The 26953-nt window shown below is 35.0% G+C and overlaps 2 protein-coding genes across 2 annotated transcripts; one reads left to right on the top strand and one right to left on the bottom strand.

The window, feature by feature from the left end:
• The first annotated feature begins 3421 nt into the window (after positions 1-3421).
• LOC141707672 (COP9 signalosome complex subunit 6a-like) lies at positions 3422-8287 on the top strand. Its single transcript, XM_074510974.1, has 9 exons — positions 3422-3800; positions 4509-4597; positions 5119-5212; positions 5540-5601; positions 5687-5765; positions 5925-6017; positions 6531-6631; positions 6919-6974; positions 7892-8287. The coding sequence occupies exons 1-9, from the start codon at positions 3524-3526 to the stop codon at positions 7971-7973; spliced, it is 933 nt and encodes a 310-aa protein (XP_074367075.1). The 5' UTR covers positions 3422-3523; the 3' UTR covers positions 7974-8287.
• A 395-nt stretch (positions 8288-8682) lies between these two features.
• On the bottom strand, positions 8683-11077 carry LOC141707671 (F-box protein At-B). The gene is made up of 3 exons (XM_074510973.1): positions 10810-11077; positions 10374-10670; positions 8683-10272 (listed from the first exon to the last, which is right to left on the bottom strand). The coding sequence occupies exons 1-3, from the start codon at positions 11059-11061 to the stop codon at positions 8911-8913; spliced, it is 1911 nt and encodes a 636-aa protein (XP_074367074.1). The 5' UTR covers positions 11062-11077; the 3' UTR covers positions 8683-8910.
• Between the last annotated feature and the right edge of the window lie 15876 nt (positions 11078-26953).

Here is a 26953-nt window from a genome sequence, read left to right as displayed (position 1 = left end):
CTATCATTTTTGTTCAGACGCTCGTTTACCTATGGAATAGGGTATTCGTTTGCGTAAATCGGACACCAGACCCAGATTTCAGCAAATCTGCAGCAGCCAATTCAGAATCCGTATCTAATATGATTCTCATAATTATAACAAATATAAATCATGTATATATCAGTATATATACAGATTACATAATCATCTTATGATTATACAACTCACATGAATATCATATATTCAAAACCATACATATATAAGCATATTATATCAACATCAAATCATGGCGAATCACGTACATGCTCATATATCGAAAACAATTAAACACATAAACGAATTAAAAAACTTTTCGCAAGTAGCTCTGATACCATTGAAGGGTTTTTAGCACATAAACGCGGCGAAAACGTAAATTTAAATCTTAAAAAAAACGAAACCCTCCGCAGGATCCATGCGAAAAATAATATATATATATATATATATTTTTATCGTAGGTAACCCGCAGCCGCTATCCTTCGGGTGCGCACTGGGTAAACCCTACGGGCTCACACAATAGCTTGCAAACCACGTGAACCAGGTAAACCGCATTTAAGCGACAGGCTCTGACTCAGGAGGCATAATCATAAATTCTCCTCCCGTGGGATTTGAACCTGTGACCAAGAGGATAATTTTCCCCTCTTTAACCAACTGAGCCAATCCTTGCGGGCACGAAAAATAATATTTAATTCGTAGTTCAGTATGTTTACCTTAAGAAGTTTTACGTTAATGGAAAGATGGCGGTCTTTAATGGCGATCCAAAAACGATGAACGGAGATTCTTAGCAGCTGTTCCTCAAGTGTGAAGCACTCCACCGGTATCCACCAAGAAAACGATGTAATGAAGGAGGGGGAGATGGAGATAATTAGGGTTTTGTAAATCTTTTTGGTTGAGGCAAAAATATGGTCTATAATAGTATATTTATAGGGAAAATTTTCAACTGAAAATTTTCCCATAAAATATTATTATTATTAACCCATTTTCACTAATAATTAAAACACCTTTTAATTATTAATCCTTTTTCTAAACTTTTTAGAAATAATTCTCTCACTTGATTTAATTTCCAAAAATTAAATTCTTAATTAATAATATTAAGAACCTTTTCTTAATTAATTTATAATCAATTAAATCTCATTTAATCAATTATTAAATTTGCCAATTAATTATTTATTTCATAAATAAATAATTATCAGCCATTATTAATTAATTCCTCCACCATTAAATCATTCTCTTTTATGGTGTGACCCTGTAGGTTCAATATTAAGCCGGTAGTAGAAATAAATAATAATAAAACTATTTTATCATTATTTATATAAATTCTCTAATTCATTAAATATGATTAATTAATTAATCATATTTATTCTACGTCGTGAGGGATACTTCTCAGCATATCGCGACTATCCGGATAATACGAATTCACTGCTTAGAATACCAAGAACCTATTCAGTGAGTAGTTACCGTACAATCAATTCCTTCTACCCTGCAATGTCACGATTAAATACAAGGCATGAAACTTGTGTCAAACCGATTAAATACAAGGCATGAAACTTGTGTCAAACCTATCTTATTTAATCACTTGCTTTCCCATTCACTATGCTTAGTTCTATTTAATGTAAATTAGAAATTCCTTTCTAATTTCATTCACCCTGGCCAGAGATTCCTGAACTAGCATAAGTGGATCAGCATTGAATATTATTTTCCTTAACTGGAAGGGGTAGATCCTTTATTGATCATACACTATCTTCGTGTACAAATTCCTATACCCAGTAGAGCCCTTATAATTGTCCCTTGAGACTAAGAACTAAACCAAAGCATAGTTCAGTGTACACAAGATAAATATGATGACCTCAAGTCTAAGGATACTTGTACAACTATCACTATGTGAACAACTGCTGACACGTGAGTGAACTCCATCAGTTGTTCAACTGTGTGAGTCATGTTCAGTGAACTTATTCTATAATAAGCACCTACATACTAGCTATAGTGTCACCACACAAATGTCTATGAGAACAGACATCCTTCATAATGAAGCAAGCATAGTATGTACCGATCTTTGCGGATTATTAATTACCAGTTAGTAATCCTACGACCAGGAACTATTTAAGTTTAGAATTATCATCTTTTAGGTCTCATTATTATGATCTCATCACAATCCATAAAAAGGTTTACTCTAAACTGTGGTATATCTTATTTAAACATTTAAATAGATAGAGCCCGTAATAAAAACAAAACAAGCCTTTTATTAATATCAATGAAATTAAAACAGATTACATAAAAATTATTCCTAAATCCTCATACATGATTGGACTTAAAACATATCTCTTTCAGTACTTTCATTTATTATTGTTATATTTTGAGATTTGTTCTTATATTTATTATTTAGTTTGATCATAAATCCGTAGTTAATACGCATATCAATCAAATTGATGGATGCGTGAGTAGTACGCTAAAACTCGAGTTTTATAAGGTCGTTGCAATGTAGTTTACTTGATATTGGGTTAGAATCAAGAGTTTCCGTCGCAAGAAAATTGAAAAAGATTTCAGAAAAAAATGATATTTCTTTTCCAAAATTAATATTCAAAATTTCAAAATGACGAACACGGAACCGAAAATACAATTTATTTTTATATATTTTATTTAAAAGTACGTTTATAAAGCGTAGCTTAGTAAACTAGTTGTTTTATACTCCCCAGTCCTAGTCCTAGTGGGTTGTTTACATTGGTGGAAGGGGAATTAACACGTATTTTAAGACTCACGTACAACATGATTCTCTAAATAATTTTATTTTTTTTTAAAAATAAAAATATAATATTTAAACTTTTATACAGACAAAAAAAATTCTAAAAATAAATTATATAACTATATTTTATAGTAAGCCTAAAAATGCATGCCATGAGTAAAATATATGTAAAGGATCGGGGGACTAAATAATAATAACAATTTTTTTGTTGTAAAATAAATAAAAAAGAGTTGTGTGGATACAATTTTAAGATAACGTTTTTGAAAAGTGTCTTTGGTTGAAAAATATTTTAAGAAAAAATAAGTCACCTCTTAAATTTAAATTTTAAAAGATTTTTTTGTGTTTGTCAACGAGCTACATGTATCATTATCAAATTTTATTAACAAAACAAATTGTTTTCATATATAATAATTCAAATTTATGTACATATAGATCTTTTTTTAAAATCTTCAACAATGATCCCACGACCATCAAAATTAAATAAATTTCTCAGATGGAAAATTAGTCAAGGTTTAAAAATTGATGCAACTTTAAAATTACGAGCTACCCAATTGGTCTACATTATCTTTTTTTTTTTGTAAATAATTTTTTAATTAATTATAAAACTGTATTCCATTAATAACTTCTTTTACAATTAAAAAAATACAAAGCCAAAACCAAAATAAAGAACCACATTACAAAATGACAAAAGCAGATTTATAAAACCCTTCACTCCCCGAAAATCCCAAACACTCATCAATCGAAAAAACCCTAGAAATCAAGCAAGCAATGGCGTCATCATCAAGCAGCAATCTCACATTCAAGCTCCATCCTTTAGTTATAGTCAACATCTCAGATCACTTCACTCGCGTCAGGTCTCAATCTCTCGGTCCTTCTCCTCAGTCCAACGGCGATACGGCGTCGTTGCCTGCGCCTAGGGTTTTTGGCTGTGTGATCGGTGTTCAAAGAGGACGCACCGTTGAGATTTTCAACAGCTTCGAGCTTCTTTTCGATGAATCTACTCAGTCTCTCGATCGCGCTTTTCTTTTGAAGAAGCAGGAGCTCTGTCAGTCGTTCTTTTCACTTTTTCTACTTTTTTTGTGTATAATTTGATTGCTTCGGAATCGGAGAATTTTATTGCTTTGTCGTAGTTCAAAATACACTATATGTGTTATCAAAAAAAGTGATTGATTTATCGAGATTATACTGTAGGTGTATTAGCTATAACACGTTGTGGACTTCACTATATACATCATTGCTAACTTAAATTAGAGCTATTAATTAACAAATAGAGAAATTACTAAAATTCCATAAAATTCCTATTTGTATAGGATACATCTTTGTTAGCATTTGTGCTTATATGTAACTTGTTGCTGAATTTGTAATATTGAGGACACGTTCGTTAAACTAAATCCGTGAAGGACACATTAAAATGCGCCGTGTCTATAATTTCCGGAGAACATATTAATCCTTTAAGGTCATTAATTTATCTGAGTATTAATAGTGAAGTATTTATACTAAAAGTCATCGCAGCATATAACTTTACAGATCTCCTGCACGCACTAGAAATATATTGGATTGTGAACATTAAAACAAAGGTTATGATTCACAAATATAAGGAGTACTAAAATTCAAGTAATAATATAAAACTACTTGTAGGATTTTTTTGTTTGTAAGTTAATTTATTAGGTATGTTGTATGTGGATACTGCTGTGTTATTTTTTAGAAGGGTTTAGTTGTGTTGTTTATCATTGTTTGAATATGATTGGAGCAGATAAGAAAGTGTTCCCTAACTTCTACATACTTGGATGGTATTCAACTGGGAGTGATGCGCAGGAATCAGATATGATTATTCACAAATCTGTAAGTTGAAAAAGTAGTAGCAGTTGCACATTTTTAATTTGAATATTGAGTGGATTGTTTGAATGTATAATGTATAAATCTTGTCTATTTGTGTTAAAAAATTTTAAAATGAAGAGTTGTGGTTAAAAAGGGTTTAAAATCTCAACTGTTAAAGGATTTTTTCCAGCACCCCAAATTGGGATGCTATGGAGGATTGAATTTTCTATTTGATAAATTTAATTATTAATCTATATTTATTTTTTTGATATTTTCAATACATGGGTACAAATATATATAGTTTTGTTGGTACATGTATACATGGCCATATGTTCATCACTATAAAGTTTCTGTTTTACGCACACACGCACGCACATGTGTACATGTGCTTGTACTTGACCTTGAAGTGTTCAACTTAATTTAGGCGTTGTAGCTAAATCTCACTCTCCATAATCTAGAATGGGTGGAATATTGAACTGCTGAAAATTGACTTTAATATTGTTGTTTTAGTAAGATGAATAATGATTGTGCCTTTCTATTTACAGTTGATGGATATTAATGAGAGCCCAGTGTTCGTACTGTTGAATCCTTCAATCAACCATGCACAGAAAGATCTCCCTGTGTCTATATTTGAAAGTGGTATGTAACTGGTGTTTCAAATTGCCACTAGGACCAGCATGTGATATTTTCGAGATTCATGTTTAATTTGCACCAAGCCTAACACATAGCAATGTTTCTCCTTTGTTCAATATCGGTTATCTGCAAATCTAGTTCATAATAGTTCAGAGTTATCAATGCGTATCATCTTTTCCACTCTGCATCCCTGTCTTTTGAGCATGGTTTTTACATTCAGTATAATTATGGTTCTAATATCTCCCCCAGCCACACACAAAAAACCCTACTATTTTAAAAATACTCGTCTTCTATCTCTTTATTCCCTTTACTGACGTGAAGCATTGTAATCAGAGCTGCATATCATAGACGCAATCCCCCAACTAATTTTCGTTCGTTCAAGCTACAGCATCGAGGTTTGATTTATTGTTGGTTTTACATTATGTTTCAATAAATATTTGAGACGAGAAGACTGATTACTTTTCATCTCAATTCTTTTAGACAGTAGAGGCAGAACGTATTTCGGTTGACCATGTTGCACATCTTAAACCTTCGGATGGTGGTTCAGCCGCGACACAGTGTAAGCTCTCTCCACCCGCTCTCCTAATATTGTGGAATCTTGAATGCCTTCTTCTGTTTTGATTCAAAATGAACTTGTGGAGATCATAATATAGATGTATCTCCTTTTTCTATTGAGCCAAGGAAGTTTGAAGATCTTATTAGTGTCTGTATTGTGTAGTGGCTGCCCACCTTACAGGCATACACAGTGCCATCAAGATGCTGAATAGCAGAATCAGAGTTCTTCACCACTATCTTCTTGCTATGGAAAAAGGTATTTCTGTTGTTAAAAAATATAGCAAATTATCATTGAAAAACTTGATCTTACTTTGCCTATCGAGGTAAACGTAGTTGCAGCAACTCATTTAAAATTATCAATAAACTATCCAACAAAATGGCGCCACTTAATGTTTTCGCAAGCTCTTCTTCCTTTTAAAGTGTTAAAAAAACGTTTTTTTGTGGCTGCCTAGGCAGATTTAGTTGCAAGTGCTGCAAATATCCTTTCACTTTGTCCACGTCTCCTCATACAAAGTTTAGAAAGTGTAACTAATCCTTTATGCAACTATTGAAGTTTATTCTGCTCCTTCCCAGAGTCTGAAGTAAATTTTGATTATTTATGATTTTATACTAGAAACAATGCATAATAGTCAACAATAATCTCTTAAATCACAACTGTTCCATGATTCTACTGGAAAAAAAATTGGGATGCAAATGGTTACAAACTCAAAATCTAATAAACACAAATAAATGTTGAAGAGTATCAAAAGAATTCATGCTTCAAATGCAGGTGAGATGGCTTGTGAGAATTCATTGCTAAGACAAGTTTCTAGTCTTTTAAGGAGATTGCCAGCAGTTGAGTCACTAAAATTTCAAGATGATTTCTTGATGGTGAGTGATTTGCTTCTGCAAATTATTTTGTGTTGAGGCTGATCAAGTATATTTTTTTGGTGTAACTGGATTTTGTTGCTCCAATCGGGTAACAAAAGTAGGCTGAAATTTTTTGCAGTAATTACAAACAAGAAATCTGTTTTTCTGTGTGTGTGGTTGTGACTAAGCATGTGCATGCTATCTTGAATTTATTATCAACAAGTTAACAGGCTTTTCCAAAAAAATTATTAACAGAATAGTGATATGATTCTAATCAGTCTTTGTCTAATGCATATTCACTTTTGTAGGACTACAATGATACGCTCTTGGTTAGTTACCTGGCCATGTTTACCAACTGCTCAAGGTATGATATTTTTTTTTACCAAATTTGTTATTTCATGTACTATAAACTGACATTTTTATAGATTTTACTATAAAAACTAGATACTATATGTTATCCATCCCTTAGGAACCGTTAAGGGAATGTTTGTGCTCAAGTAAGAAAATGTGCTTGAATGCTTGATTTCAAAATAGAACCAAATTTATATGAACTGAAAAATTCTTGGATTGGTGATGTGGCAAGGATAACTATTACTATAAAATATAAATCATCCTATAGCTAAAATATAGAACCAAATTTACAAATACAACACTCCTATGTATAGCAATACTTGAATGTATAAATGCATAAATGAATGATTGGTTCAGTATTAAGAACCTGTTATTCAATAATGTATTTTAGACTATGCATTGGATTGATGTTTTTTAGATTTAGTTCATATTTGATATTTAAGCCATTGGAGTGATGTTTTTGTAGATTTTGTTTACTTTAATATTTTAGCCATAGGACCAAGTACAGCTAACCAGGGGACTTGTTCTTTGGGAAGGGGACATTAATGAAAAGGGCACATTAATACAGATACAAATTTGGCACGTGCATGATCCATGTCTGCCTTTTTCCCATATTTATTAGGCTAGGATATCCCTCTCATAATATTTATCCATATATGCTTTGGCTTTTTCAAAAGTTAATAGTCCACCTTTCTTTCATAGTACTATTCATTAAAGCTTTGGGTACAACAGGGTGGCAGGAATTCGGAACTGCAACTAGTGCACTAAATTTGTAGTTTATATCTCTTCATCTAAATTTTAAACTCTGTATGTTGTTTATTTGAATTTCTTTACCTTCAGATAGTGCATGAAAAAGAATTCACTTGCTGTTGAATTACATCGGCCGATATATATTAATGGTTTGACATAATCACTAATATGCTTTTGCAGTACTATGAACGAGCTAGTTGACAAATTTAACACTGCCTATGACCGACACAGTCGAAGGGGAGGAAGATCTGCATTTATATAGAAGCTGCAGATGAATCACTTCACTTGATGCACCCTACTCTTTTTGACCGCTCTCCTTTTATAGCATATACATTTTAGGATTTTATGGTCATGTGCCTTTGAGTCTTGACAGGAAAAAGTACTTTGCTCCCTTATTTAGGAAGCATATAGTTCTTGCCTATTTCCATCTCATCACTGTTGGGGGGTTCGAGCTAAATCATTTTGTGTTTCATTTTAGTACATATGAGTAGGTTGAACATTGAAATAACGATTTACCCGGGATGTAATCACCAGACTGTTTTATTCTAATTCTGTCCAATGTTTCTTTTTCCCTAAGTATCGTTCTCCAACCAGGGAGTTAATACTAAAATGCATTAAAATAGGGGCTGAACTTGCTTCAAAAAAAAATTTTGAAAAAGAAAATTATTTTTATTTTCTGAAAATATTTCGAAGATTGTAAAATTAGAGTTCTGGAATTATCCATCCTTGCTGGGAAGCAGTAACTAGTAAGTAATTTAATTACAGCACCATTGTTGATGCATTTTGTGAAAGATGTATGTGCAGCTTGGATCATGAAATCAAGCCAGGTTAATGGTATATGAATCGGAGTGTAAGTGTGTAGAATCCGTTTAATTGGTACTTCATTAAATGTTCTTTCTTAATAAATGGCATATTAGTATTAACTATGTAGAAACATTGTTGATGCAGTTGGTGAATGATAGTCTTAGTCCTTGAAATATGAAATAGTACATCATTGTAAACACCCAAATTGACAGAAAGAGCAAGGCAAATTTACACTTTGTATCATCTGCGATATTGTTTCTTTCCGTGTCTAATCGCCCCTTTCAACAGTTTAGACGAGGCACAACTGAAATTCATCTCGAAAAAGTAAACTAAGAACCTGATGATACAGAAAAGTAGTGCAACAAAGTTCCATTTGCATTTGTAGAAAGAAAACATTAAGCTCTAGAAGATCTGTGGTACTGCCAACCATCATCACATCCCACCTCACAGCCTCCCTTACAAAGAGTTAGGCAAGGCCTTTTACTGCAAACATCAGCTAATGCAGTGTCTCCTTTATCAGTCAAGCGGGTTGATCCAACACCAAGCCATTTTAGAGCACGAAAGTAAGGACTCTTCAGTGTCTCCAATGAGTTGGAAGACAAACCAATACAGTGACAGAGATCAAGTTTCTTAAGTAATTTGCCGCCATCTTCGTACCTACTGGCAGAAGCCAATTCTTTGATTGAAGCATCTGTCACATTATGGCAATACCTTATAGACAGTTCTGATAGGGCCAGGGCAATTGTAGAAATGGTCTGAATGCCTTCATCTGATATTCCCCGAATACCTCCAATGTTTAAAGCGGACAGCGTCTTTGGAATCCGCCCTCCTCCATTTAGCAACAGACTGATACCTTTATTGGTTACTCTCTTGCAGGCTCTAAGGCATAAACGTATAATAGGTGAATTTCCTTTACCCAGAAAGGCCAATCCACTATCAGTAACATCAGCTCCAGACAGATCTAGGGTGTTCAAAGTATTGATAGATGAAACAGATAAAAGACAGGCATCAGCTACACTTCTACATCCACTAAGGTCAAGTACCTGCAACATACTTGAAGAATTCATATCCTCTAAGAAGGCACTAGTCAGAAGACTACATGACACCAATTTTAGCTCAACAAGAGAGCATGATCCCCCAAGACTTTCAATCAAGGCCAAATCTGACAACAGTAATGCATTACGAACCTCAAACTTTTTTAGCTTTTTGCAGGATTGCAGGATTGAACCAAAACCAGCATCACTAACTATAGATAACCCACCTACTCTCACTGACTCTAGATTTTTGCAACCCTCTACAAGCAGGAAAAAACCAATATCGTTTATGTTTTTAAAATATACCGGAGAGTTTCGATGACTTCGTACAACAGAGAGGCTAATCAAACGTCGGCACGATGTCAGGGCCTGAAGCCCAATGTTGGTCAAGTCTTGGGGAACTCTTGGTTGGTTAAATGGCCTGTCTTCCAGATCCAACTCAAGCAGCAAAGGAAAGGAATTTGCAGTTGCAAAGATAAGCTCGTCAGAGATAACATCCAAGACAAGTGATATGCTCTGCAAGTTAAATACGGAGGAATTCGGACTGACAGGAATGGTATCATTTAAGTATTTAATAACACCAATTCTATGAATTAAATTGATAGCATTACTCTCCAAAATTGGTCGTAGTTTCAAAAAATTGAGACTTTCAGGGAGGTGGAGTTGGATGGATCTGAAACCGTCCGCATAATCCTTTAATCCTCGTATCTTAATGCACAAAGACTGGAAAAAAACAAGATTGCTTTAGCTTGCAAAGTGAATGGCTGGCGAAAAACACCAGTACAACAAAGAAAATATTCACACATCACAAGATAAAGTTATACCTCTAAGCGCGAGCAGCCCTGAAGCAGCTGATCAAGATTACTGTTGAATATACCGGGGTTACCCGTATCTATTAGTTCTAATACAAGTAGCCTTAAATTGGGACAACAATTTCCGATAGAAGCAAGAACATTTGAAGAAAGTGAAGAGCACTTAAGCAACTTCAATTCTTCGATATGTGCACCAAGTATATTCGTGACATCTGTATCAACAAGATGGAGACAATCAACTGTAATAGTTTTGAGGTTTGTAAACCTTGGAAAATTTTGTGTGAGCGAGTCGGCATCAGGAGAAAATCCCTGTCAACAAGTAACCAATATAAATAAATTCCCTTTACAATAAATTACAACAGAAAACATGAAAACACGGAGAGGGAGAGAGAGGGGGAGAGAGAGAGAGAGAGAGAGAGAGAGAGAGAGAGAGAGAGAGAGGGGATACAGAGAGATCGAGAGAGGAGAAAGTGGAGAGGGCTTGAGAAGCAGCGAAACGGAGGGGTTTGGAAACACAAGAAACGGAGCAAAGGGCTTGGATATCGAGTCTCATAAGAATCTCTTGTATCAATAAACTACCGGGTAGAGTCTCCACACCCCCGTTGCTTTCGCATCTTCTCATTGTTTTCCACCTGCTACTATCCATTGCCGCTGATTCAATTGGCTTCTGCAGCCTCAACGATACTCTTTGACCCTCCATTAAGTCAATTTTTTGTTATTTTTATTTCTTTTTAATCGGAAAAAGTAGGATTTAAAATCAAACGAATGAAAATCCTTAGGCTATATTAAAATAATTATATTTTAAAGTATATCTAATTACACTTTAAATTAATTACAACTAATTTTAAAAAATATATATTATAAAATTTATATGTAAAATTATTATAATTTTGTTATTATGTATTTTAGCATGATTTTTTTATTTCAAAAATTTTAAAATCATGTTGCCGTGATATTTGATATGATTACACCATTAATATAAAACTTATTATCAGCTAAACTTACCGGTAAAAGTTTTGCTTAATAGCAAGTTTTAAGGAGTATGTACTCAACAACAAACTCTTCGAGTCATAATATTAGTTTAGAATTTATTCAAAATCATGTGAGATACGAAATTTATGAAGTTAGTATATGACTTAAAATATAATGACTCTAGTATAATATATGTACAATATATATTGTTAGAGTTCAAAATATTACTTCAAATCACTTTCTCAAATAATGAGAAGTTGTTTGACAAGCGTTTTTATCTAAACTAACACTTCCCTAAACTAACTAATATTTTATTCATAAATATTGTTATTCCCAAGGAAGTAACAATGAGATTTACAGGAGGGGGGTTGAATGTAAATCTCAAAACTTTTTCAAGTTTTGAGCAGTTTCAAAAGCTAAGTGTTATGATGAACAGATGTGTGTGAATTGCTTTGAGCAGGTGCAGACAGATGTATATTCAAGACACAAATGTAAAGAACACAAAGGCTTTAAAAACTTTTCTGGTGGATTTGTTGTTCCACCAGAGATGTGTATTTCAGAAAATCTGTGATACAAAGAATTGATCACAGTTGCTTCCTAGTACAAACTAGATGATTTTCTCTCTATATTTTTCTAAACAGCTCTGGAAAATTCACACCTAATTACTAGCTGCAACTTGGTTTATATATCACCAAGTTTACAAGTGAAGACAAAGATAAATTACAATTAAAATAGTTCTTCACATGTTTCTTCTTCATTTCTCTATCCAATGCAATCTAAGATAATCTGTGAATCTTTGAATACTTCCTTGTTTGCACCAGAATGAAAATGCTGCTTTTTCTTGATTCCTCCAAGAGACTACCACATTCCAATTATCTCTGTCAACCCATGTGCCTCTGTCAACTTATGAATTGTCACTATCAACTGCTATGGAACTAAGCATCCGTTGAAACTTTCATCCGTTGATGGCTTTATCCGTTGATGCTTTAGTGATATCCGTTGATACTTTAACAGTTGATGCTTTATCCGTTGATGCACTCATCCGTTGATGCATGTTATCCGTTGAAGCTTTAGAGACATCCGTTGAAGCTTTGTTTCTCATCCGTTAAAGACCTTTAATCTATCAGTAGATACTACTTCATTTATACAAAATTACAAGGCATGAAATATTTACAATTAGCCCTCCTATTTGCATATCCACTAGTAGTCAACATGACTTATAATTTCCCACAACTTCTAAGAATTATAACTTAAATGCAGAGACTGAAATGTGCTACAAAACTAAACTTATTTTTAAGTAAAGCTACTCCATCAACGGATAGGCAAGATGGTCTTATCCGTTGAGGCTACAAACACTAGATTTCTACTTAAATATTTTGTTTAACTTATCATCAAACTAATACATATATTCCTAACAATCTCCCCCTATTTATGTCTACTAGAATTGTAGGCATAAATTCAGGGCTAACTTGATGATAACAAAATACTTAACAAAAATATGAGCTGAAATCAAGTAGAAATTCAAAAGTGCCGCAAAAGTGTATGTACTGAGATAAAATTGAAGATTTACAGTGTTTTCAAGGGTGCTCCTTTAGTCTGAGCAAATCATTTTCTTTTCCTTTGTTCCCTTATTTTCTTCCCTAGCCTCCTTCATTTTCCTTTACTTGGAGTTGGAGTTGTCTGTAGAATTCAACTTCATCTTCTTCACTGATGTCCAACTTAGATTGCATGTCCTTGAGAGTTTCATTACTGTCAATTTTAAGCTGGTCTTCAAGTCTGAAAAATCTTCAGTCTCCTTTGTTATCTCTGAACTCCATCAACCAATGAGGAGATTTATGAATTGTGATTCCATGCTCAGGGATGAGTAATGTTCTAGGCAAGGAATTTGACTCCCACCAATTCTTCCTTATGCTGGCAATCTTGTTGAGAATCTCAGTTTTGGCAGTCCTGGTAAAGCCAGTATCCCTTTTGATAGCTGAGTAGACTCCAACCAAGGTAGAATAGCCCTCACTTAGAATTTTTTGAAGAGGCCAAGTCCTTTCCACATTTCCCTTATATTTGAACACTAGCCTTTCTGGTAGCTGTCTATAGGCACTTATCCCCCTTACTTTCTCCAGCTCATCCAGGAAGAGTTCAATATCTGTATGTTCTTTTATGTCACAAATGTGAACATAATAATCCTTTGAGGCTTGTGGCTTAGGCTTAGGCTTAGGTTTATGTTTCTGAGTGAATTTACTCGAGGTTAGGGGAGGTGTTGATTTGGATTTTCTTTTCAGTTTCTTTGGTGGTGGAGAGGTAGTTAGGAAGATAGGCAATTTGATGGTGTCCCAATCAATAGGTTCCTCTTTAGGGATGATTGTTTCACCATGAATATTTATACTGGGATCAGCCACAACAGGTTCAGGAATAGAGGGTAGTGGTTTAGATTTTGATTGGGTTTCCTCAGTGTCATCTTCACTCTTCCTTTCTGCCTTGACCTTCTTTCTGTTCCCTTTCTGCCATTCCTTTCTTTTCTCACTCCTTTCCTCCACACTTTCACCAACCATATTCCCCATATCTCCATTTATGCTTTTAGTCTTGTCTCATTCACTCTTGTCTTCAATCTTCTTCTTTTCTTCAATTTGACTTGACTTTAGCTGTTTTTTAAGCTTTGCTTGTGCTCTCTTGTCAGCCTTCAGCTTTTTAGCTTCTTCCTTTAGCCTCTTGGTCTCTTCCCTCTTGGCTATTGAGAATTTGAGATGTCCTTGCATCACACAGATGCTCTTTCCCTCTCTATAGATGATAGCCATATTCATTCTTTCCACTATATCCTTGGTCTCCTTATGCTTTATGATGTTACCACCCAAAACTTTGTCTTCATCAGGCTTTGGAAGAGGAAAATCCACTTCTTTTAGTTGAGCAAAGCTTAGAGGGTTCTTTGTAGAGTCCTTGTTGAATATAGTGGTTGGCTTGAGTACCATGGGCTTCAGGTTCCTGAAAGAAGTTTCTCCAACCTTATTCCTCCTTACTAGCTTGTGCTCCATTGTGATTGGCTCAACTTTTGTGCTATGTTTCACAGATAAGGATTTTGTAGTTGAAGAGCCAAACACTTGTTGCATCCTTTCATCAATTTTTCTCCTTTGCTCTTTCACCTTCATCTCAGCTGCTGCTAGCTGGATTAGATTAATTCCATCAAGCTTTCCTTTGATTTGAAGTGTTGGAGAAGTAGTGATGGCTGGAACTAGCACTTTTGATATTTGTATATATGTAGATGGCTCCCCTTCCCCTTCCCCTTTATTCTCCCCCTTTTTGTTATCATCAAGGAGAGGGGTCAAGCCCTATGCTTTAGCCAGTTGCATTAGAAGACTAGTCTGAGACTGTTGATTTTGAAGAATGGTGACCACAGAGTTTTCAATGGCTTGAACTATTTCCTCCAATTTGGACATCTTCTTTTCAACATCTGATTCTCTTCTCAGTCTCAGTAATAGTTCCTGCATGGTACCAAAGGGCATGATTGAATCCAGCTTCTCAGAATTGTAGGACTTCAAGTCAGCTATATCCTTCTTGAGCTCATCCACACTCAGATTCTGTCTTAATTGTTGTAGCTTCATGAGATGTAGAGAATCTAGGTGGGCTTGAAGAATAGCCTTGGTACCAGCATTTGAAGTTTCCTGAATGGCCTTTTGGATAGACATGACTTGTTTGACTAAGGATACATTGAAATACCCTGGTGTAGACTCCTTTGTCAATGCCCATTCAGGTAATTCTGGAATAGAACTTGGGCCTTCAGCTCCCCCTAAGTTCATGCTTCCATCAAAAGAATCAGAGTCATCATCATTAGAATTTACTCCAAATTTTTCAGATGGCTCACCAACTATAGAATGCATCTTATTGATAGCAGCTTTATCCCTTTGTAGAGATTCTGAAGTATGTACTAGATTTAAAGTCTTTTCTGCCTCCTCATTGCCCTGAATAGTCAACAGTTGATAGGCTGACACAAGATGAGTAAAAGTGTCAGCATCCAAGGAAATGTTATCAATTACAGCTTTGTAATGTTGCTGAAATTGTCTTTCCTTTTCAACATCATCCACAATCATTGACTCACTAGCAATGGCTGGATCCACCCTTATACCTCATGTACCTGCTTTTCTCTCAATTTCTCTCTTTTCTTGCATCAGGGGCTCCCCATGGCTCACACTCCTCACACCTTCACCTTCACCTACTAAGGTGGTACTCCTCTCACTTTCTTTTGCCATGCTGGAAGAAATAGCATGCATATTTGGACTCTCAAGCTCTCCTTTTGCCTGGGAGCAACCCAGCCTCTCACTCAAGTTTTCACTCCCTTCCCTCAATCCTAGAAGTGATTGTACAAGAACCATGTCTTCTACACTTGGAGTTAATTCAGTTGTTTGTGTAGAGACCATCAACGGATAAGGAGTATCCGTTGAAGTTAAAACTGATGGTATCAATGGATAATTGTTGTTAAGCTTATCCGTTGAAAACAACCACTTGTCAACGGATGAGGAATATCCGTTGAAGAAGGAAAAGAAGTAGAAATTGAAAGTGACATAATTGTTGAATCTGTGTGGATTGATTTTAATTTAGGTGACACAGATTCTTCAACTAAGTCTGAAAGAATTGGCTGATGATCCAACAAATCATCTAAAAGATGATGATCACCAGTATTTGAGTGGGGCTCCTCCCTGAGTTGTAAAGAGGGAGAATCAGGAATTGATGTGAATATCATGTCCACATCCAGAGATGGTGATGGAGAATTTGGTGATTGATGTATGTCAATTTTAAGAGAATGGGGGCTGTGACTCCATATTTGTTGGAGTCACATCAAGCTGAATTTGAGAAGGCATAGATACAGGTGGTTGTATCTGTGGAGTGTGTGCACCCTGTGTGGAAACAAGGGTTTTGACCCTCTTTCTTATTGTGAAGGCTTTTACAGGTGAGTGTGTGGCTTCAGTGTCCCTCCCTCTTTTGTTCTGTGTCCCTGGTTGGGGACTATTTTCAATAGCTGCACCCTTTTGGGAGGATGCAACTAGGGATGAGTTTGAATTCTTTTCAACCACCACAGTCTTTTGAGAAACTGTGGTTTGGCTAGCTTGGGTACCACTCACCTCTCCTACTTTATTCTGGGGGTTTTCTTGATGTTCACCCCTCCCCTCACCACTAACACCCTGTACACTCCCCTCAAGGTTCATGGTAGGTGTTACAACTGTTATCTTTTGAGAGACAACAAGGTGGCTTTCTTTGACTTGGGTTTTGAAACTTTAGGTTTGGTGGCCTTGGTAGGAATCTGTTGGGACATTAACACAGATCCCATGGTCACACTTGAAGGCAAAGAAATGATGGGGTTGGAAGTAGTAGGAGTTGAAGAAGTATTTACCTCACTTACCTGAGGTGCATTCATGATTGGTAAATATACCAATGGCACCTGACTGTTGAGGTTAATTCTCAAAAGGTCTGCAAGGACCCTCTTCTCTTGTGCCCAGCATTTGAGTTTATTACTCTCATTAGTTTGACCAAACCTTCAGCAACATGATTAGCCAATAACATAAAGAATCTAGCATAGTAGATGTTATGAGGTCTATTTGCCTTGTTACATAACCTAGTACCCAATTCTAGCATAACATAATTGCTAAAATTAAAATACCTATCAGAAACCAGCATATAGAGCATATTAACAAGAGATGAAGTTATTGCATCAAAATTACTAATTTTCCCAGAGAAAACCTTGATAAAGGCATCACTAAGAAAACTCCATTCTTTCCTAAGGCCTTTTCTCTTAATACTGCCTAAACTAGTAGAATCAAGGGAATAGCCTATGGAATCTAACATGCTAGATACATCATTATCAGTGTGTGGTGTCATGGCATTGTTTTCAGGTAATTTAAAACAGGACTGTATATCATCACAGTTAATACAGTAATCCTTACCTTTGAGAGAGAAAGTGATGGTCATATCTGTTGGATTTTAATCGCAGCGGGGGCAAGGTAAAACAATTTTACACACATAAAATCCAAATAAAAGCATATAAATCGTGGTAAAAACGAGGGGATCGATTACTAACCTTTAATATGCGATCCAAAAGCAACGATCGGAGATCCTTAGCAGCTGCTCCTCAAACGTGAAGCACTCCACCGGTATCCACCAAGAAAACGACGTTAAGGAGGAGGAGGAGGTGGAGAGAATTTGTTTTTCTAAAACTTTTGGGTTTTTGGGTTCGAATAAAAATAGGGTCTATAATAGTATATTTATAGGAAAAATTTTCAGCTGAAATTTTCCCATAAATATTATTATTATTATCCCATTTATTATTCTCATTAATAATTAAAACACCTTTTAATTATTAATCCTTTTTCTAAACACTTTAAAAATAATTCTCTCTCTTGATTTAATTTCCAAAAAATTAAATCCTTAATTAATAATATTAAGAACTTTTCTTAATTAATTTATAATCAATTAAATCTCATTTAATCAATTATTAAATTTGCCAATTAATTATTTATTTCACAAATAAATAATTATTAGCCATTATTAATTAATTCCTCCACCATTAAATCATTCTCTTTTTATGGTGTGACCCTGTAGGTTCAATATTAAGCCGGTAGTAGAAATAAATAATAATAAAACTATTTTATCATTATTTATATAAATTCTCTAATTTATTAAATATGATTAATTAATTAATCACATTTATTCTACATCGTGAGGGATACTTCTCAGCATATCGCGACTATCCGGATAATATGAATTCACTGCTTAGAATACCAAGAACCTATTCAGTGAATAGTTACCGTACAATAAACTCCTTCTACCCTACAATGTCCCGATTAAATACAAGGCATGGATCTCGTGTCAAGCCTATCTAATTTAATCACTTGCTTACCATTTACTATGCGTAGTTCTATGTAAATTAGAAACTCCTTTCTAATTTCATTCACTCTGGCCAGAGATTCCTGAACTAGCATAAGTGGATCAGCCTTGAATATTCGCTTCCTTTACTGGAAGGGGTAGATCCTTTATTGATCATATACTATCTTCGTGTACAAATTCCTATACCCAGTTGAGCCCTAATAATTGTCCCTTGAGACTAAGAACTAAACCAAAGCATAGTTCAGTGTACACAAGATGACTATGATGACCTCAAGTCTAAGAATACTTGTACAACTATCACTATGTGAACAACTGCTGACACGTGAGTGAACTCCATCAGTTGTTCAGCTGTGTGAGTCATGTTCAGTGAACTTATTCTATAATAAGCACCTACATACTAGCTATAGTGTCACCACACAAATGTCTACGAGAACAGACATCCTTCATAATGAAGCAAGCATAGTATGTACCGATCTTTGCGGATTATTAATTACCAGTTAGTAATCCTATGATCAGGAACTATTAAAGTTTAGAGTTATCATCTTTTAGGTCTCACTATTATGATCTCATCATAATCCATAAAAAGCTTTACTCTAAACTATGGTATATCTTATTTAAACACTTAAAAAGATAGAGCCCGTAATAAAAACAAAACAAGTCTTTAATTAAAATCAATGAAATCAAAACAGATTACATAAAGAGTTATTCCTAAATCCTAATACATGATTGGACTTAGGACATATTCCTTTCAATATCAGTGGGGTTGAACTCTGCAGTTGTCCACATTTCCTCAACTACCTCACAGTAAATCATTGGGGCTATCAGCATTGCATAGCTTAGTTTACAGTTTTTGATGAAGTCCATCATCTTGTGATAATCTGAGTGGGCTTCATTCTTTTCCACCAAAGCTATAAAATTGTTTTTTCTCATAGACAAACCCAGATTGGGACATTATCTTTACTACTGGTGCCATTGTTGTGAGTAGAAGTTGCATAGAAAGGTTGAGAGTTTTGGGAGAGAAAGAGAGTAAAAGCTTTTGAAAATTGCAAGAAAGCGTAAAGTGAAAATAAGAATTCAAAGGGTTTTATACTTTCTCAAATTAAAAACATAAAGAGAGTGATTAAACAATATTTTTAAGTGAATTACAACCGTTTGAGAATAAAAGAAAAACTGTAAGTATTCTAAAAACTGCCTTTAATACAAATACATACAACTGTGTATATATGTATGTATCAACGGTTAAGTAAATAGAATCAATGACTGTGACTCACTCAAAACGACTGATATGACACTTCAACGGATGAGGTAAATAATCATCCGTTGAAAATTAACACAGTCTTATCCATTGAAGGATAAAATTACCAGAAATGTATTTGCCTTTCAACGGATAATGGACATCCGTTGATAGAACAATTTTGGCTTTCAACGGATAGGGAATATCCCATGAAAAAATAAACTTTACTTAAAGCCAACTTTGTTCTTGCAACAAATTCATTTCAGGCTACAAAACAAATTACAATTAGAACATGAATTTAGGAATAATTAAGCATACCTAGCTCACTTACTAATCTTGTGAATGTTGATTCATCAAGTGGCTTGGTAAATATGTCTGCAATTTGTTTTTCACTTGGAACAGAATGAAGTTCCACTGTACCATTTATCACATGTTCCCTTATGAAGTGGTACTTGATGTCAATGTGCTTGGTTCTTGAATGCTGCACTGGATTTTCAGTAATGGCAATGGCACTTGTGTTGTCACAGAATATTGGAATTTTGTCAACATTTAGCCCATAGTCAAATAGTCAATTCCTCATCCATAGTATCTGTGCACAAAAACTACCAGCAGCAATGTACTCAGCCTCAGCTGTTGATGTAGAAACATAATTTTGCTTCTTGCTGAACCATGATACAAGCTTATTCCCTAGAAATTGACAGGTGCCAGTTGTACTTTTCCTGTCTATTTTGTAACCTGCATAATATGCATCTGAGTAGCCAATTAGATCAAAACCAGACTCTCTAGGGTACCAAATTCCTAGATTTGGAGTCCCTTTGAGATATTTGAAAATTCTTTTAATAGCAACTAAGTGAGATTCTCTAGGATCAGCTTGAAATCTAGCACAAAGACATGTAGAAAACATTATATCAGGTCTACTGACAGTTAAATATAGAAGTGAACCAACCATGCCTCTATAGCTTGTAATGTCCACAGACTTTTCAGCCTTGTTTAATTCTAGCTTAGTGGCAGTGGCCATGGGAGTTTTTGCAGATGGACATTCCATTAAATCAAACTTCTTTAAAATATCATAAATATATTTAGTTTGACTAATGAAAATTCCACCACTAACTTGTTTAACTTGTAAACCAAGAAAATAAGTTAGCTCTCCCATCATTCTCATTTCATATTTACTTTGCATTAACTTAGCAAACTTTTTATAAAGTTTATCATCTGTAGAGCCAAATATAATATCATCTACATAAATTTGAACAAGTATTGTAGAGCCATTAACATTTCTAAAGAAAAGAGTTTTTTCAACAGTACCTCTTGTGAAGTAATTATCTAGGAGAAATTTTGTCAAAGTCTCATACCAGGCTCTAGGTGCTTGCTTTAGTCAATAGAGTGCTTTCAACAGATAATACACATGAACTGGAAAATTTGGATCTTCAAACCCTGGAGGTTGGCTCACATAAACTTTTTCCTCCAATTCTCCATTCAGAAATGCACTCTTGACATCCATTTGATAGACTTTGAAATTGGCATGGGCTGCATAGGCTAGAAAAATTCTGATGGCTTCAAGTCTTGCAACAGGAGCAAATGTCTCATCAAAATCTATTCCCTCTTGTTGAGAGTAGCCCTTGGTAACCAATCTAGCTTTATTCCTTATGACAATACCATTTTCATCCATCTTGTTTCCGAATACCCATTTTATGTCAATAGAACTTTTGTTCTTTGGCTTTGGTACCAGCTTCCATACTTTGTTCCTCTCAAATTGGTTTAGCTCCTCTTGCATTGCTAAACTCCAATCTGGATCCAATAGAGCTTCTTCCACTCTCTTAGGTTCCTCATGTGATAGAAAACTACTGTATAGACATTCATCTTGAGTAGCCCTTCTTGTTTGCACCTTAGATGTTGCATCATCAATGATTAGTTCAAAAGGATGATTCTTGGTCCATTTCCTTTGAGGTGGTAGATTAGCTCTAGATGAGGTTGCCTCAGTATGGTCATGATGTGAGATAAAGTGTTGATTGGTTGAAACTCCCCCTGAGTTATTGGTCCTTTGCAAGGAACTGGGAGTTCTATCAACTGATGATGTAAATTGATTATCCGTTGATGAACTATGATCAACAGATGCTCTATTATGTACTTAACGGATGATGCACTTTGTCTTTCAACGGATGCTGCATTACTTCTATCAACGGATGTTGAATTATGACTTTCAACTGATGCAGCATTTTGTGCATTATCCAAAGACAGATTTTGAATCCTTTTTAAAGTGTCTTCTCCATCATTCTCATCTTCACTATCATCATAATATATCTCAATGTTGTCAAATTTGAGTCCTTCATGTTGTCCATCATCTGTTAGTCCATCAATCTTTTTATCATCAAACACAACATGCACATATTCCATAACAATGTTGGTTCTTAGATTGTAGACCCTATATGATTTTCCAACTGAATAACCAACAAAAATCCCTTCATCAGCCTTTGCATCAAACTTTCCTTTGTGATCAGGTTGATTCCTTAGAATGTAGCATTTGCAACCAAAGACATGAAGGAAGTTTAAGGTTGGTTTTCTTCTCTTGAACAATTGATAGGGAATCATGCCTTTTGTCTGATTGATTAGAGAAATATTCTGAGTGTAACATGCACAGTTAACAGCCTCAGCCCAAAAAATATGTTGGGAGTTTTGACTCTTCAAGCATTGTTCTTGCAGCTTCAATTAGTGATTTGTTCTTCCTTTCTACCACACCATTCTGTTATGGAGTCCTTGGAGCTGAGAACTCATGCATGATCCCATTTTCTTCACAGAACAACCTCATGGTAGTATTCCTGAACTCAGTTCCATTGTCACTCCTGATATTCCTTACTTTGAAATCTGGATGGTTGTTGACTTGCTTGATATGACTGATAATGATTTCACTAGCTTCATCCTTTCATCCAAGAAAATAGGTCCATGAAAACTTTGAGAAATCATCTACAATCACTAGGCAATATCTTTTCCTTGAAATTGACAATATATTGACTGGTCCAAAAAGATCCATGTGTAGCAGTTGTAATGGTTCATCAATTGCTGATTCAAGCTTCTTACTGAATGATGCTCTCTTTTGCTTTCCTTTCTGACAAGCATCACACAGTCCATCTCTTGAGAATTCCACTAGAGGCATTCCTCTAACTAAGTCCTTTTTGACTAGATCATTCATTGTCTTGAAATTCAGATGGGACAGCTTCTTGTGCCATAGCCAACTTTCATCTTGACTTGCTTTGCTGAAAAGACAAGTAATTGACTCTGCATCTGTAGAGTTGAATTCAGCCAAGTACACATTCCCTTTTCTAACTCCAGTTAGAACCACTTTGTTGTCCTTCATACTTGTGACAACACAGGCTTCAGAATTGAAAGAAATAGTATTCCCTCTGTCAAATAGTTGACTGATGCTCAATAGATTATGTTTGAGACCATCAACTAATTCAACTTCATCAATGATGACATTTTCCTTTAAAATCAAGCCATATCCCATAGTGAACCCTTTGTTGTCATCTCCAAAGGTTATGCTAGGGCCAGCTCTCTCCTTGAACTCTGTGAGCAGGGTGAAATCTCCTGTCATGTGCCTTGAACATCCACTGTCCAAGTACCATAGATTCCTTCTTTTTCCCTACACACAACAAAATCAAATCAAGTTGATTTTGGTACCCAAGTTTCCTTGGGTCCAGCCTTGTTAGTCTTTTTCCTAGACTTCACACTTCCTGCACCTTTTGACTTAGGTAACTTTGAGTCAACCTTGATCTCAGATGTAGTTGGTTGAAGTGTAGGGTTAGTCACAGAATCATTTAGCACATTTGATTGAATTTGATAAGGCATAGATTATGCAAACATATTATTCCACATAGGCATGTTGTATGGCATTTGAGGCATACTAAATGCAGCAAAATAAGGATTATTAACATATGGCAAGTTTGTAAAATGTGCATGTGGATTCTGTTGAGACATAACAAACATAACATGCAGTGGTGACATAGACATGTTAGGCATGGAAGGAGTTAAAGGCATGGGAGCATTCTTAACAGATTTGCAGTTAGTAGATAGATGATTAATACTACTACAATGCACACAACCTTTTCTAGGAGCATACTTATCAGGTGTGTAGTTGTTGTGTTTGTTAATCCCTACCTTCCCATTTCTATTAGATTTTCTTTTAGTTTCCTTTTTATCCTCAACCAACTTAAGCCTATTTTTTAACTGATCTAAAGTCACGTGTCCTATATTCACCTTACTGGCATCTTTGGATGTGCTAGCTTCTTCTTTGACAAAGTTCTTGGAAGTTGAACCAAACTTCTTACTGAGATTTTTCAAATTATTCCTTTTAGAATCATTTGCCTGTTTCAATTGATGAGCCTTCAACGGATGCTCCTTTTCTTCCTTCAACGGATGACTTTCATCATCCGTTGATTTCACATTCGTTGACAGTCCATCAATTAATTCTATTTCCTTTTTTGTTTTTCTTCCAGGCATTCTCACAGAGTGATTCAATTCCTTGAACCTTGACAATTTGAGCACTAACATCCCTAGATGTTTTCCAGGCCTTGGTTACCTCTTGCTCACATTCTAGTTGTCTAGAAAGAACTTCTACTTTCTTAATAGATTCTTCTATTTCTTTCTCAACAGATGATCATTTGATTTTAATCTTTTCAAGCTCAATTACCTTACCCTCTAACACAACATTCCTATCACTTAAAAACAAATTATTCTCTTTAATTCTTGTGTTCTCTTTAGCTAGTGATTTAAGGGAAACACGTAAATGATATAATTCACTAGACATATCATTTATAGCTTCATTGCATTCATTTTTAGAAAGCTGAGAGAGGTCAGTAGTAATTACCTGGTTGCTTGATGAACTAGTTTCATTTTCATCATAATTAGCCATCAGGGCTAAGTTGACATACTCCATATCATCATCTTCATTGGCTCCATCAGCTGCCCAGTCATTTTCCTGAGTCAGAAAAGCCCTTACCTTTTGTTTGAGCAATTCAAAATATTTCTTTTTATAATCCACTTGCTCAAATTTCTTCTTTTCAGAAGTTGGCTTTCTGCACTCACTTGCAAAGTGTCCACTTATGCCACAGTTATAACACTTGAACTTAGATTTGTCCACCATGTTCTTGTTTAGCTTAGTGGCTCTAATGTTTTTCTTGAATTTCATCTTTGCAAACCTTCTGGACAGAAAAGCCAGATGTTCATCAACATCATCAGAGTCATCTTGACTGGAATTGTCTTCAACCTCAGCTGCTTGCTCCTTTCCATTGCTTGATTCTGATTTGCTTGTGCCAATTTTGAGACTTGGCATTATCTTTTCTTCATTCTTGGCTTCAGTTCTCTCATTTTTAGCTACAAGTGCAACTGATCCACCTTTTCTCTTTCCCTTCTCCAACAGCTCATCTTGCTCCATCTCAAGTTCATAGGTCTTCTAAATTCCATATAATCTTTCAAGTGTGAAGTCCTTATAATCTTGAACATTCCTTAGTGAAATAGTCATAGGCTTCCATTCCTTTGGTAGAGACCTCAGAAATTTTAAGTTGGAATCCTTGACTTGGTACACTCTGCCATACAGCTTCAATCCATTCAACAGTTTCTGAAATCTATTGAAGGTATCATTCAATGATTCTCCTTCTTCAGAATGAAAATATTCATATTGTTGAATGAGAAGCTGCATTTTGTTTTCTTTAACTTGTTCAGTACCTTCATAGATAAGTTGCACAGTATCCCAAATTTCCTTAGCAGTTTGGTTGTTAATGACATTATCAAACATATCTTTGTCTAGGCCATTAAATAGAATGTTCATGGCCTTCTTGTCCTTGTGAACCTCTTCAATATCTTCATCAGTCCATTCTGCTTTTGGCTTGGGAATAGACTGTCCAAAAGCAACTGTGGCAGTGGTAGCTGTGGCCACTTTGTGAGGGATGTGAGGACCATTCTCAATGCAGTTGATGTAGCTTTCATCTTGAGAGAGAAGATGTAGATGTATTTTCACTTTCCAGTGATGATAATTATCTCTTTCCAGGATTGGAATCTTCACTCCAATATCCTCCTTACTCATGTTGTTAGTGGAATAGATCTTTAAACTCTTTGTATGTCAAGAGCTTGCTCTAATACCAATTGTTATTCCCAAGGAACTAACAATGAGATTTACAGAAGGGGGGTTGAATGTAAATCTCAAAAAAATTTCAAGTTTTGAGCAGTTTCAAAAGCTAAGTGTTATGATGAACAAATGTGTGTGAATTGCTTTGAGCAGGTGCAGACAGATGTATATTCAAGACACAAATATAAAGAACACAGAGGCTTTAAAAACTTTTCTGGTGGATTTGTTGTTCCACCAGAGATGTGTATTTCAAAAAATCTGTGATACAAAGAATTGATCACAGCTGCTTCCTAGTATAAACTAGATGATTTTCTCTCTATATTTTTCTAAACAGCTCTGGAAAATTCACACCTAATTACTAGATGCAACTTGGTTTATATATCACCAAGTTTACAAGTGAAGACAAAGATAAAATACAATTAAAATAGTTCTTCACATGTTTCTTCTTCATTTCTCTATCCAATGCAATCTAAGATAATCTGTGAATCTTTGAATACTTCCTTGTTTGCACCAGAATGGAAATGCTGTTTTTTCTTGATTCCTCCAAGAGGCTACCACATTCCAATTATCTCTGTCAACCCATGTGCCTCTGTCAGCTTATGAATTATCACTATCAACTGCTATGGAACTAAGTATCCGTTAAAGCTTTCATCCGTTGATGGTTTTATCCGTTGATGCTTTAGTGATATCCGTTGATGCTTTAACAGTTGAAGCTTTATCCATTGATGCACTCATCCGTTGATGGATGTTATCCGTTGAAGCTTTGTTTCTCATCCGTTGAAGGCCTTTAATCTATCAGTTGATACTACTTCATTTATACAAAATTACAAGGCATGAAATATTTACAATTAGCCCTCCTATTTGCATATCCACTAGTAGTCAACATGACTTATAATTTCCTACAACTTCTAAGAATTATAACTTAAATGTAGAGACTGAAATGTGCTACAAAATTAAACTTATTTCTAAGTAAAGCTACTCCATCAATGGATAGCCAAGATGGTCTTATCCGTTAAGGCTACAAACACTAGATTTCTACTTAAGTGTTTTGTTTAACTTATCATCAAACTAATACATATATTTCTAACATATATTCAGTTTAAATGTATATTATAATTTATCTTAATGTTCAAATATAAACCATCATGAATGAGAATTGATTTCATGATTATATTTTTCTCGGTTACAAATTGATGATATAAAAGATACACGTTTTGTTAAAAAAAATATTCGTGATTTTATTATTAAACTTAATTTGATTTTATTAATTGATGTCCTCACAGGTTTCATGAGGGATTCCACGTATGATGAAAAAATTGACCATCATTTTCCTGGCATGATTACATAAACTGCAACTCTTGATAATTCTACTGAATGGATAATTGATTTCGGTGCCTCAAAACA

The sequence above is a fragment of the Apium graveolens genome, chromosome 2, assembly GCF_009905375.1.
Source record: "Apium graveolens cultivar Ventura chromosome 2, ASM990537v1, whole genome shotgun sequence".
Lineage (NCBI taxonomy): Eukaryota > Viridiplantae > Streptophyta > Magnoliopsida > Apiales > Apiaceae > Apium > Apium graveolens.
This window is presented reverse-complemented; position numbering and strand designations above follow the sequence as displayed.

Bases quoted from the DNA above. Each gene is read 5' to 3' on its own strand.
- LOC141707672 (XM_074510974.1), top strand. From the start codon at position 3,524: ATGGCGTCATCATCAAGCAGCAATCTCACATTCAAGCTCCATCCTTTA. The intron at 3,801-4,508 runs GTCAGTCGTTCT...TGATTGGAGCAG, and splicing joins TTTGAAGAAGCAGGAGCTCT to ATAAGAAAGTGTTCCCTAAC. The intron at 6,975-7,891 runs GTATGATATTTT...ATGCTTTTGCAG, and splicing joins ATGTTTACCAACTGCTCAAG to TACTATGAACGAGCTAGTTG.
- LOC141707671 (XM_074510973.1), bottom strand. From the start codon at position 11,061: ATGGAGGGTCAAAGAGTATCGTTGAGGCTGCAGAAGCCAATTGAATCA. The intron at 10,671-10,809 runs GTATCCCCTCTC...ACTTGTTGACAG, and splicing joins TCTCCTCTCTCGATCTCTCT to GGATTTTCTCCTGATGCCGA. The intron at 10,273-10,373 runs GTATAACTTTAT...GTTTTTTTCCAG, and splicing joins AGGGCTGCTCGCGCTTAGAG to TCTTTGTGCATTAAGATACG.